The following is a 14,896-nucleotide window of genomic DNA, read 5'->3' as shown; positions in this document are numbered from 1 at the left end:
GCCTTGCGGATTATATCAAGATCCTACCGATATATTTTGGGGTTCTATAAATAGGAATAATTCTTTAAATAAAATAATATTATGAAATATAAATTTTAAATTGCGTCCAAATCGAGTAGTTCTCAAAATCATTTGATGCGCACGTGGTTTCCAGGAAGTACTGAAGTTTATCTTCCAATCCATATATATTTTGCGAAATTTCATTTGACGGCTAAGATGAACATGTACATCTTAGCCGTCAAATAAAATTGAAGTACCCAAAAACTTGTAAAACGCGAATAATTTCCGAAAACTCCATATGCCATTAACGCGCATCCGATTTCGGTGTGTACCCTAAAAAAATACATCGATCTATACCGATTTCAACATTAACCATGGATGACCCAGCGCAATCTATTTTTGAGATAAATTGGGTATATCTCTCTTTCGGCTGAAGATTTTAATGCTCTCTTTTCGCAAAAGTTCAAAATCCGTAACAGGTCATTTATTGAAAGGGAAATTATCCACAGGAAACGGAAATAAATCCGCGATATCTTCAAAAACCTTTTTTTTTTTTTGTCAAATTTCTTGTTTTTGGAAGGCCAGTTCATGCCGTTCTAGTAGATGTATTTTCACGAAGAAGATTTTATATCATCCGAAACGTAAAAAACCTTATTGCGGGTACCCATATCATTCAGTTGACAGATCTAAAAATTTAGCCCGAAAAACATTTTTTTTTTAAATTTAATCGCACAAAATTTCCACCTTCGGATGAATATTACTCTGAAGCTGTGCATAATACATACACAAAATATATATCAAATTACTCAGATTCGCGACTATAATAATCGTATAATCGATTTTTAGAAATCCTTGTTTGCGCATTAAAACTAGAAGTAAAATTCGAAAAACAGTCAAAATCGAGCTTCAAAATGTCAGCATCATTTAAAGGTAATTGCAGTAAAAATTTTGAAAAATTATACATAAGGGGCGTAGTCCCAATTTTGTTGGTTTCTAGTTTTACTTTGACACTAAGGCCGTGAAATGAGTGGCTTAATCACAAATCGACAGAGAACATAAAAAACTGGTTCGCCTCAACCTGTTTTTACACATTTTTTTTAAATTAAAGTAGACACAGCTTCCACCAAAATAATGTTTGGAGGTCAATATCATGAACAGTTTGCAACGACAGATCAATTAACCCAAAACTATTCACTTGTGTTCATATATACTTAAGTATACTTAAGCATACTTAAGTAATTCCCGAGTTATAAAGGGGTGAACCTCCGCATCAGCTATGTTAAAAAATTGACAATATTACCCATATATTTTTTATTTTGCATTAAAAAGGAAAGTCAGAGAAAAAATTCGATTCAAAATATCTTGTTACATTAGGTTTCTCTGGGATACACATTTTTGTTTCGGATATATTGCGATCAGGTATATAACCACAATATAATGGTACCACCTGATTCTATATGTCTCGTGGCATAGGTAGTTTAAGGAACAACGTTATTATTATTTTCAAACAAAATAATCTGGGCATGGATCTTAAAATCAAAATTCGATGAATGGATACAAACTCGATTCAGAATGTCTTTTAATTTTCCATCCTTGGATTCGTCCCAAAATTTACGTGCATTCTATGTGAAAATATGTACGTACAATGATCGCGTGTACATTCAATAATATACTTTTCAATAATTCTTTTGTATTCTCACATAAAATATTTTCAATACTACTTCAATCTAATTGGAAAAAATTAAATATTTTAAAAATGTTTAATAACTGACAAATGAAGGCTCAAACGAATGATACGCTACCAATTTTTGACCAAAATATCTCAAAATAGAACTACGACATGGTGCAATCAAAATAGCTCGATACTAAATTCGTGGAAATATGCTTCATAATATTTTTCTACCATGGCACAATGAATAGGTAGTCCATTTAGAGCAGCTGATGTCTCGATTAACTGTCAAAGTGGGCAATTTCTGCTTGAATTCGATGTGCAGTGTTGCCAACCATTTGAAATATTATAAGGAAAATTTAACAAATAATCGAGACAAAAACAAATGTTTTTGTTTTGATACACCGCCTTATTATTGAATCATGGGTCGTACCTAATTTATTGCGCTCCTTACAAAAATACTCACATTTTCACCTTTATAGGATTTCTTAGACGTCCGTATTACCCAAATACGCAAGGACTTTATTTGCATCTGTACGGCGAAAATGAATGAAAACATTTTTTTAATTCATCGAAAAATGTTTACATGTATAGAAAAACTAAATTTTCAATGACTGAAATTCTACCTTCAAAAAAAAAAAAAAAAAACTTCAAAATACGCATTGTGAATGTTGAAAACTTTCAACTTTATATTTTGATACGCAATGCGTATTTGGGTAACATTCATTGAAATACATGTATTTAACTTTTGAGGTGAATAAATTCGTACGCATACGCATGAATTTAGGTACGACCCTTAATAAATAAATAAAAAAAATGTTGAAAATTTTCGAAATTAACAGCCTTACCTAAAATTCAACTAGCTCGTTCGACGTTTTTCACCACAAAAGTAGAACACATGTATTTATATGAATGTTACCGAAATACGTCGAGCGTACAAAATTTCAAGTTGAAAATTGTCAACTTTGACAGAACGTAATTTTTGTTTTTTTTTTATTATTGAAAATAAAAACAAAACATTCAGAAAATATGAAATTTCGTATTTAATATATTTTCAACATTGTTTTGCGGTTTGTATTATTCGCTTGAAGATATGGATTCGACGTATTTGGGTAATACGGCCGTACACAACATATTGCAAAAGTCGGGAAGTTGAATTTTTCTGTACGCCCCGTCGAATTATAGGTAACGTTGTAAATTACCATGGGGCAACACACATTACAACATAAACTACAATATGGCAACACGAATATCCTGAATAAAGCTGATTGTTTTTCTTATATCAATTTCAAATAAAATGAAAAATAAATTCCATAAAATTGTATGAATGTCGATTGGCATATTTTCAATAAATTAAAAAAATATATAAACTTCAAAATATTAATAAATATGAATGATGTTGCAATTTTTTCCACTGAAAACATGATGTACGTTCATTTCGAAGGAAGGTATTTTAATTTAAATTTTGAAAACAGAATGTTGTCAAAAATTTATGAAAAAATTGGAAACATATGACTGCATGAGACTAGCTTCTTAATCTTGATCACAAATCCAGTGGATTATATTTGACGTATACCATATAATTGAAATTTCAGATCGAGTGAATCGAGCTCAAATTAAAAGAGAAACTAAACTAAAACTATCATTTTTTATTTTTAAATCCAAATAGTTTTTGCTATAGTATAAACTGACACTCCCAACTTTCTTTAAAAGATCGCACAACCAATGAAAATAAAAAATTTAAAACCCAAAAAAGACCTCAGGCTCGAACAACTCTTTTAATTAATTTTAAGTTAATTTAATTTATTTTATGTTCAAATAAAAAAATGGACAACTAATTTACACAAAAAAATAATCTTCATAAATTCAGATTCTTAAAACCAAATTTTAATTGTTTGACGATTTATACATGAATTCAACTGTCTATTGTAAACGCTGGGTTACGTGATAGAAAATAGAAACAATTATGTTTTATTTAATTTTAATAAAAAAATGCAATCTATTAAAATGTATATAATAAAAATACACACCCTATATTTCTTATAAATGCATTTTTTAGGTAAATATTGCAATTATAATTTATTGTATAACATAATATATAATAAAATTAAACATAAAGAAATCTTCATAAAAATATATGTTGTATTATAGGATAACGATTATTATAATAAAATAAAATTAATAAAATTAATTTAATTATTAAATGAAACAAAGTATGTTTTTTTGTGTTACGAAGACAAAACAATAACCTTAAACGAATAAAAATGACATATGAAAATACTCAAAATTACGATATATGAATTCTGATACCATGTATTTGTATAATTCTCCTTCCATTTTCATTCTCCTTTTCAATTCTAAAAGCGAGATAAAGTTCGAATTTTCACATGTTATTAAATATTATATTTTGGGCCTGTTTTCATTTATAGAATTATTTATTATCAAATCTGGTTTTAATTTTTGTAAGCATTCTCCACATGATCTCGGAGAACGTCGACATGCAAAGTTGATTACAACGATCGTTTTGGTATAAGATTGTTAGGAAAAACTGGCAGACAAAACTGCAGACTTCAGTTAATTTTATAAGGTAAATTCCCGGTAATTATATATACAGATTTCTCTTGTTCAGTGACTTATGCTAAAAATTGATGGAGAATATTTTTGTCCCTTATACTATCCTTCTAAAACGACACCTTGTAGGAAAAATGGGTAAAAACTAGTAATAAGTACAATATTAACCCTAAAATGATTTTTGGTTTTTTTAAGATTTGTGACGTTTAGGCTGATTTTTGAGTTTTAGTCTATTCTGAGACTTATAGTAAAACTTTATGGCGAACATTTCTGTAGAATGTTCTGAGCAGATATAACCCCGTTTTGAATGAGTTTTCAATCACTCCTGGGAAAAGGGACCGAAAGACCCCTTTAATGAGTCGGTTGAAGATTAAAGTTGCATACCAAAATATTCCTCGATATTTTGTCAGTAATATTGCCGAAGACACTATATACCTAAAATGCAAGGATTTCAAGAAATCATAATTCGAAAATTATCAAAATACTTGAAAAGGGAGAATATTGTCCCGCTTTTTTAGGTTACATCCCGACGTAAACTTTCAAAACGCCTATACACGTGTCTCCTTTTTTTAGCCCCTCTTTCATAATCTTTTGGAATTTTCCGGTAATTATCAAAAAAATTCAAATTTGTCGCACAGTGTTATTTTATGATTTGTTCTCCTCCTATATTTCGTCCTTCAAATTATGCACACGATAATTTTGAAAAAAAAATGTTTAACTTTATTATTGTTTTTCATAATTTTTATTTGAGTTTTTCACTGTTAAGCGGCTCATCAGTCAAATTTGGTTATATGATTTTTCCATAATTTTTTATATTTATTTCTTTAGAGACATATCCTCACACAATGTCATTTATTTCAACTCCAAATTGTATCAAACTCGGCTTAGTATTCCTTATTCCCTTTATAAATTCCGTAACAATATTTGGTTGAGCAAGCATCGTTATCAATAGGATTCCCAATTTGTTGTTTTTGAGTTAAAAATATGCATATGAATGGTTATTCATGAAATTCAAAATCGTCATAGAATGAGTATTGTATAGATATTTTTCATAAAAATATTTAATACTTATATTTTTGTAGTCAGCTCCCTTTAAATTTATTAGGGAAAAATTTCGCACAAACTGTCATCACATTCTCCCATTCCCTGTAATCCAGAATAACTAATTTTCACCAAAGCGAATTTTTTCGCTCTCGTACTTGATTCAGAATAAGGAGTAAGTGAATAAGCGACCTTCTAAGGGAAGAGCGAAAAATTTCACGGTGAAGAAAAAATTGTATGTGTTATTTGTATATGGAAAGAAATCGCCGTTGAATAATGACGTATCATGACAATCGAAAATCTCTTCGGTAAAGATTCAAGGGAGAGATACGAATATCATTTTAACAGAAAAAAACAACAAGTCATACACCTTAATAAGCGTCAATGAGCAAACCTATACATTAAATAGCATTACAGATATGGAACATTTGCTTACCTGAAAAATCGCAAAATATCCGAGGATTGGATTAAGCCCGGTACTACTTAACAGCTGAATTGTACAAAATTGGAGATGATGACTGTAGATTGTTTCAAATTGTTTCAATGAAAAAAAAATTAAATATTTGTGAGTCACAATCACGGCTAGGGGAACCGACAAAATACATACGGACGATTCATCCCCCTCATTTAAGCCCAGTTGGAAGTTCAATTCCAAGAAGTTTGTTGTGTCGCGTTGAGAAAACATCCGATCAATGTTGGTTATGAATATCCCCATTCGACATGTCGAAATCTGTGAGCACTTTAAAACATAAACCCTGAACAAAATCAAAACATATTGTTTACTTATTGTATGATGTAAATAAGTTTACACCACATTATATATTTTTATTTATAATAATAAACTCAATTCAGATGTATTTTAATGTACAACTTTAGATTTGTTGCTTTATTATTAGAGTTTGGAATTTGAATTTTTACGGTATAGCAAATGTAGTAGCAGCAAATCAAAAGTTGAATTTTGAGAATACAATTATAATCTAGTTTAATTAATAGGTAAATACACATATGTAGTACGAATAATAATTTGATTTTCTTTTATTGACCACGACGACATATTCTAAATTTTGGACAGAGTTCGGTTTTCGGTTTATATATTCGTACGTTAAGATATTATTTATTATATTTCAATTAAAAATAAAATAAAAGTTTATATATAAAAAAATATGTATTTAAAATAAAATTAATAACTATAAAAAAAAGAACACGTAAATATAAGATTATGTTATTTATTTTTAATAAAATGAATTTTTTACCATTAACGGCCAAAGTTTGTTAAACCATCAATGAAGATCTACTACATCGATATATGTAAATATTTCAGCGTTTTAAAAGAAATAATTGTATTAAGAGACGCTTGTCTTTCACCCTTCTCTTGTTTTTAGTTTATATTTACCAAAACATTTTTTTTTTTGTTTTCGTTGAAGCCAATTTAGCGGTTTGGTTTTTTTTAATTTTTGTTAAAGAACACATTTTCTTGTTTTAATATTAATGTATGTATAGTAGAACGTCGTATATTTTATATCTAACATATTAAATTTTAGTTTGTGGGAAAAAATTAAAAAAAAAAAAATTATTCAATATAAAATTATACAGGACTGGATTTGGGAAATTCCTGACTAGAAATACTTAATGCCATCTTTTTGGCTGGTGGTGGCTGTGGCACAGCTTCAGGTTGATCGGCATCTAAATCAATCTAAAAATAAGGAAATTTTTATTGGAATGAGTATTGAAATGTTTACAAGTAAAATAAATATTATTTTTAAATTAGTCAACATAAAATCAAATATTGTAATTCTTACCTCCATAATGACATTATCCTTATTGCCAATACTTAAACTACTCTCACATTTTCGATCATCCGATGTGGTAATTGTGGAAATCGTCGATTTCGATATGGCCGTCTCACTTGAGGTAGTGTTATCCGATTCATCAACAATGCTTTGCGGTACATTTGTTTTCTTTGACGAAATTTGTGTTACTTCGTCTTTTATGGTTGTAGACGACAAAGTATTACTGCTCACAGCAGCATCCAAACCAGCAGCTGTGGCTATATTGGCATTCGACGAAGCTGAAGATGTAGATGTAATGGTGGAACTAGCAGACGATGTTACATTTGCTGGTGTCGTCGAGCTGGAAGTAGCACTACCCGCAGCAACAGCATTAGCTTCCTTCTCGGCTTCATGTTTCTTTATCAATTGATCCAAATTGTAACGACGTCGATTATTTATATAAAATGTACGAACATTTGCTTCAGTTTTGGTACCCAAAGTTTCGGCTATGGCCTAGACCGGACAACAAAAATATACATGTTGGAAACGAACGATGAGACAAGTGTGCATTTATCTTACCTGAAAATCTTTACCATATTTACGTACACCATTGACGGCCAATAGAATTTCATCATTTGTCCAACGAGCGTTAACACGATTTGCATTTTCCGTTGGACGTATATCTTCCAAATTGTCGGAATTTTTACGTTTCAACGCTGAGATATTCTGCTTATTCAATTGTACCTAAAAACAATATTTTCATAGTTTTTTTGTTGCTATTGTTGTTGTTGCATTATACATTAATTTGTTTAGGTAAAGAAATCCCAACTTAAATACGCTTAACATGGAGAAATGAATGAAATTGGATGATGATGATTGGTGGGTTTCAATGAATGATGATGAAATGTGAATGATTTATAATGAAGTTGATTTCGAAGAGAAAGAAGAAGATGTTGGTAAACAAAATAATCATTCGATTCACAAATGTTGTAACGTCTCCCAAATTCAAGAAGTCAAATTGAGTTAATGAAGCAGCAAGATTACGAAAAATATCTAAGGGCACTAAAACTTTAAGTAGTGGCCTAACTGCGGTTTTGCCACTTTTCTTGGCTACTCATTTCCAAATCTCAAACTGAAGACAATGACTCGTTCATAAAGGGGTCGAATTAGCTATCCACACATTGCCAATAGACCAAAGTCCAATTGACATTTGCATTGAAAACAATGCAAATGTTGCTATTCTATGTCTCCTGGCAATAACGAAATCCTTGTTAAACCATAACGAGACTCTGAGACACAGATGATGTGGCATTTGTAATACCATTTGGATAAATGAAATCAGAATTTGATTTTGAATAATGTTACGCTGATATACAGAGGGAAAGATCTCTTATCTTTTTATACCCTCAGCTCAAAATGTGTCACATCATAAAATATTGGTTTTAGATCACATGTTTCTTTCAGACAAATTTCCGTCCGCCCAAAGTTGGGAAATATCGGCCAACGCTGATACCTTCTGGTACCTTCCCCCGCCAAAAATGGGCAATATTTTGCTACAAAAATAATTGTATAATACATTGTATATATTTTAACCAAGCCTGTATATAGTAATGGAAGATGGGACTTATCGGTCCACTCCTTCTAGTACCTTCCATCCCCACAAAGGGTGATATTTTAAAAACTTTAAATCTTATTTGAAGCGACGGGATTATCCAATTTCATCTAAACCAAGTCGGAAGATGGGCCCACTCCGATTTCGATTTCGTGCAAATTCTGCACATCTTTATCAACTCTAAATTAAATCCGAAAATGGGCCCAATCGGTCCATTCCATTTGGTAACTCCCCCCAAAAAAAAACACAAATTGTCACAATTATTGAAATATTTATAAAGTTAATAAAAAATTCTCCAAAATAATTCCGTAGACCTCCACTAACACTTTTACTCGTTCTGTAAGGACCAATTAACACTTGTTCTGTAAGGACCGACTGCAAAAGTGCTGTGACATCCAACCTTCTTTAAGATTTGTAAGATAACGTGACACTGAACTTTTGAGGCGAAGATTGTGTTACACTACCGCCGTGTCGGGTCTTTGTGGAAGGTAGGTATTAATGTCATTTAGACCGGCAATATCAACACACAGCGCTTCTTCTCCCAAGCAAAATGGTCGATGAGTTACAGTTTTTTAGGTACGTCAAATTTTAAGGTACGTTTTAATAACATATTTAAATTTAAATGCTAACCACAGCTTCAAAATTAACATTTTCTATGTCAAAAAAAAAACTGTCCCCCATTGATGTATTTCGCTGTGTCTATTACATTCCATGTTTACCATTTGAAAAAAAATGAATGGATATACGACATGATATTGTTAGTATAAATGTATGTGTTAGAGCTTAACATATAGAAAATCAAAACAAAACTAAACAAAAAAAAATACATTGAACAATATTGCAAAATATGAAAATCTTACTTGACTCAAAAGGGATACAATTTCACGATCTATATTTGCCAATAGCTCATCTTGATTATCATTGGCACTGGCCAAGGCCACAATATCATCATGATTTATATACATGCCACGTGGTGGTTTACGTTTGTGACGATCTGCATTACGATCACGAGATCTTTTGCCAAAAAATGGTCCAGATGTGGGACGTTTATTGCCAGTGCGTCTAAAAATTTTGAGTAAATTTATGGTTGAAGAGGGAAGGGAAGGACATACATATTAAATTATCAATTTTGGGTTTTAGGAATGTTTCACTTCTTATACCTCCAGTGATGATGACAACTGAAACACATTTTACCATGTGGTGAATTGTGTAATACATTACAGGCTACACCACAATTTGAACAATAACCACCGCCGCCACTACCACCACCAGCAATGAGACCGCCTGCGCCTGCAGCAGATGATGTGGCATTTGTTGTGGCAGCAGCTATACCATTTGAATAAATTGAATCGGAATTTGAAATTGTTGGTGTATGAGATTGCTGTTTATTATTGTTGTTGCTGCTGCTGTTGTTGTTATTGTTATTGGCAGAATTTGGAAAATGATTTTCTATATCAACACCACCACCATCATGCAATAAACTCGAATCATTTGTTTGATCATATAAAATTCCTGCATGGCTTGACAATGTTTGATCCTAATTCGGGGCGCAAAACCGAGCGAGCGAGAGAGATTGTGACACGCAAAGCGGAAAAGAGACAAGAGAATAAGAAAAAACATAAGATTGTTTTGTGTAAAATCAAAATTTACAAAAAAATTGTTTTTGTTTCTTTAAAAAAAATACACTACTACAACAAGGTTTTGAGACAAAATCTTATGAATACAAACATTCATGAAATAGGATTTGAAAGAGAGATAGAAAACAATTTACACAATAATAAATCTATTAAGAGTAGTGGTGTGGTGTTGATCAAACAAAATTTATGTAATTTCTTTCAAAATATTTTTTATGTATTTTTTTATTCATTATTACTGCCCTCAACAACACATTGAATTTTGCCGCCAACAACTTGCAACGTTAATAAATAAAATATATATATATATATATACAAGAAGTAAGAACACCGATCTTCTGGGGGGTATTTGAAATATGCGGACTAAGGAGAAGGGGAAGTAGAGTCGTCTATATCTGCAAGATTCCTTTCAAGTAAAATTATATTTTGCAATATTAACGAAAATATAAGTAGACATATGAAAAAAAATGTTAACTAATTCCAAACAAATAAATATATATAAAAGAGCCATGAAAAAAAATGAATGAAAAAATGAGCAAATTTAAAAAGAAGAAGTTAGTAACAAACTGATTGGTTAAAAAGAATTAATTTTGTTGGTGTATATAGGATATGTTAAAAATGCAATGTAGACATCTCTGTTATATACAATTAATAACTATATTTAATTGTTCATATATTTAATAAATTGTTTTTTCCCTTTTTATATTTATTAGAACCGTACAAACTGATTTTGTTTTACCCTGTGTACCAAGGAAAGGACGTAAATTTTGAAGATGCAAAATTGTATAAAATTTTTTTACTCACACTGAGGAGTAAAAAAATGAGCGATCTAAGGAGAAACAGACCTGGTAGATATCTATGATCTCAAGTTTGGGACTTATTTGGCAAGTACCGGCATGATCGTCAATTTCTCAACTTAAGTATGCATCGACGCAATGGAAATACTATCTATAGGAAATGGATAGCTTCAAGCCAGCAATCTCCCATAGGTGGAATTCCTGATGCTGGGAAACATTCTTAATTTGGTACACCATCATCAAAGTTAAGAGAATGGTGTAGAAAAAATATTTTTTTAAAAATGATAAATACGCGTACTTAAACAAGATTTAAGATTATCAAATTCAGAAACAAAGTTGTTCTAAGTTAATCTTCATTTTCTATTCATGGAGTTTCCTTAAATATGGAATTTGTTCTTTTTTTAAGAGTCTATCTTTTATTTTCTTCAACAAAGATCTGTGAGATAAATCAGAGTCCAATGAAAATTGTTTGCTTAAAAAATCATTAAAATATATACACATTGCATTTTATACATATACACACACATACACATTGTTATATAAAATATAAACAAATGCTTATTAATTTTAATTTAGTGAATTGTTTTTTTTCGACTCCATATTTCATTGTTGATATTATTCACTATTATTGGTTTATTTTTCTTACCCAAAGATTTTGATTTTTATTGGCAATTATTTAGATTTTCAGAATTACTAGTTATCAATATTTTTTATGTATTTATTAATTTTTATTTGTTTTTTTCTTTGGTGATGGAAGAAAAAAAAAAGGTTGCATTTGAAAAGAAACACATGAATTTTGTTTAATCTTCACGCAGACAAAACATAGATTTTTTCTTCTTTTATTATTTTTTTCTTCTTCTTCTTATGATTTTGGTTGATATGAATTTAAAATATTAGATTATAGTATTCTTTGTATTTTTCCAATTTTTTTTTTTTTTTTTGAGACTTTTTTTTGCTAATTTTGAATAGTTAGTTTAAGAGAAAAAAACATTTATATAAACAGTCTTGTACTAAAATCTAGGTTTTTTTAAATTTAATGTAGCTTATAATTAATTTCAAAGTAGCTTATGCTGAGTAAAAAGAAAAATAAAAATGAATTAAAAAACAATAATTAAACTATAAATAATGATGTTTCTGGTTTACTTAAATAAAATAAAGTAAAAAAAAATAGTAGTACGTCATTGTCACACTATTCACAACACATTGTGATGAATAATGTTTAAATAAAAAAATAGAAAATTAAATATAATATTAGATGATTATAATTAGGAACCATCTGCATCAAAACAAAATTTTTTTTTTTAATTTGTTTCAGCCAAATCATCTAATATTGTATTGAATTTTCTCCAATTTATTTGTTTTTGTTTTGTAAGAAAATAGCCAAGTATTTTAAATTTTGAACATACATATAAACAACACACATTTATTTCATGAACTATTACAAAATGTTGTAACACATAAGTGACTATTTAGAAGCAGACTAGACATAAGTAGTGTTGCAAAGTCTCATTCGGCATAAAATCGTTTCTTTAACTATGTTCCCCAAGGCTACACTAACATCCCAGGGGTTATTAGTTGAATTTTGGCAGGAAATTGTTAAATTGCCATTCCAGAGATTAAAATTGTTGAGACATCATTAAGCAAATACTGCGCTAGTATGGACTCAATTGAGGAGAGTTGAAACTTAATTAAAAACTGGAATAACTTCCGAACTTTGTTAATATAAAAATTACATTGAACTCTTAATGTACAGAATAAATGAAATAACTTATCTCTCATTGTCTTCTCCTAAGAGGCAAACTAGACAGGAACCTAACAAAGACAATTTCTTAAGAGAATAGACATGGAAGTCGCTGTAAAAATCGTTGTAGATTACTGAAGGGATAGTAGTGACAATACCACTATGCCAGAAAAATAGTGTAGTTGTATTCGAAGACATATTTTAAATTTGGATTTAAAAATTTGGATTTTTATGATTTTTTTGGATTTATGATTTATTACGCTACACACCTCAAATGGTCCCTCTATATTGTCTAGAAATGTGTCTGTTTATATACAATAAGAATTTTTAATTTAATTAAGAAAATAAATAAATAAAAATTCAAATCAAATTCAAATTAGCTATTTTCTAGAAAACAAAAATTACAATTAATTCTGTAAATAATAAAATAAATAAATTAAAACACACAACAAAGAAATAATATTCTTATTTTCCTTTGTTATGTACACAAAAATAAACTAGAACATTTTTGGACTTATAGATAATTTTATATTTATATATTTTTTACAGGTTCTCTTTTTTTTGTATGTTAAACATTTTCTTTTCTCTGATTTTTTTAATATATATTTTTTTGTTGTATGCATACATTAAAATGGAACACCGACAGACAATGTATGTATATTTTCTTGACAAAAAAAAAATACAATTCAATATTTTTTACTAATAAAATTAAATGCTTATAAAATTGAATTTGAAATGTTCCATTTTAAAGTATACAAAAAAAAGAATTATGTTTTAAAGGTTACGTTTTTTTATATGCGATTAGATTTTAATAAATTTGTTTATATGATAATAATAGCCACAAAGTATAATACAAATAAACACATTGTTATATAAAATTTATTATATTCTTATATACTTTTTTATTATAATTATTATTTTTTTTTTTTGTTCCAAAAAAGAAAATATAGAAATTTGTTTGTCTAAATAAAAAGTTAAGAAAAATAAAATGTATGTGAGAAATGTGTGATGTTTTCTGTTCATTTGTTTCAAAACACTACACCTAAATTTAAGCCACAACGTAACTATATGTATGTTTTTGTTTTTAAAAGCCAGTAATAGGGGTTGTTTGTATGTTTTGTAAATATAAAAGTAAAGAAATAAAATTATTTAATAACTAAAAATCTGCAATGAAGTGTGTGGTGATAAATCATTAGAAGAAAAAAACAAACAAAAAAGCGCACGTGTGTAAAAAACGATAAAATTGGGTATGAATTTACGTACGTACTATTTTTTATTATTAAATACATAAATATATATATACTATATTATAAAATATATACCTAATTCTAACTAATAATTACCTTGTCATCATTGTCGGATTCTTCGTTACTGCCATTATCGCTGCCATTTTCTGAAGAACCCTCTTTGCTAGCTTTTACTTTTTCCTGGCGATCCATGACACTTTGACGATGTCGTGTCTTTTTCCAGGAATAGTAATATTTTACCAGGCTAGCAATTGATTTATCGGGTAACTGGAAAATGGAGAAATGCAAAAATTATATATTTATTTGTGAAAATAGAGTGATAGAGGACGATGAAGGTGGTGGTTGTGGTGCAGCTTACCATTTGACGTATACGATGAAAACTTTTGCCATGAAATTGAAATGCCTGTTCAAATAACACTTTATCCTCGACTGTCCATTCATCGGGGAATGGTGTGAAATTTGCCAAATCCATAACTGCCCGCTCAAGATCATGTTTATGCCAGAATAGCATACCCAATGCCTGCTCTCCATTGTAACCATATTTTTCTTTGGCAACTGATATATATTCTTCAACTGTAAATAAAAAAACAACAACATATGATAGATAAGTTTTTGGATATTCAAAAATATAGAGATACATTTTTCTAATTATAAAATTACAATTTTATATTAAAGTGAACGTCAATAATTATCTAAATTTGAAATAATTGTTGTTGAAGAAATCCTACTGTTTTTACAAAACGAGCTAAGGTGACATTCGTTGGTTGGACTCGTTTGGGTTTGTAGATCCTACTTGTCGTGGGTACATATAAATG

General features: G+C 29.5%; 1 protein-coding gene across 1 annotated transcript; it reads right to left on the bottom strand.

The window, feature by feature from the left end:
* Nucleotides 1-6,866: 6,866 nt before the first annotated feature.
* Nucleotides 6,867-14,721, bottom strand: LOC133322207 (REST corepressor-like). Its single transcript, XM_061531244.1, has 7 exons — nucleotides 14,440-14,721; nucleotides 14,178-14,348; nucleotides 9,823-10,199; nucleotides 9,523-9,724; nucleotides 7,630-7,794; nucleotides 7,081-7,563; nucleotides 6,867-6,974 (listed from the first exon to the last, which is right to left on the bottom strand). The coding sequence occupies exons 1-7, from the start codon at nucleotides 14,719-14,721 to the stop codon at nucleotides 6,867-6,869; spliced, it is 1,788 nt and encodes a 595-aa protein (XP_061387228.1).
* Nucleotides 14,722-14,896: the final 175 nt, after the last annotated feature.

The sequence above is a fragment of the Musca vetustissima genome, unplaced genomic scaffold, assembly GCF_032173495.1.
Source record: "Musca vetustissima isolate MV318-11 ecotype Yass unplaced genomic scaffold, APGP_CSIRO_Mvet_v1 utg19755, whole genome shotgun sequence".
Taxonomy (NCBI): Eukaryota; Metazoa; Arthropoda; class Insecta; order Diptera; family Muscidae; genus Musca; species Musca vetustissima.
This window is presented reverse-complemented; position numbering and strand designations above follow the sequence as displayed.

Bases quoted from the DNA above. Each gene is read 5' to 3' on its own strand.
- LOC133322207 (XM_061531244.1), bottom strand. From the start codon at position 14,721: ATGTATCTCTATATTTTTGAATATCCAAAAACTTATCTATCATATGTT. The intron at 9,725-9,822 runs GTATAAGAAGTG...CAAAATTTTTAG, and splicing joins AGTTGTCATCATCACTGGAG to ACGCACTGGCAATAAACGTC. The intron at 6,975-7,080 runs GTAAGAATTACA...CCTTATTTTTAG, and splicing joins AGGATAATGTCATTATGGAG to ATTGATTTAGATGCCGATCA.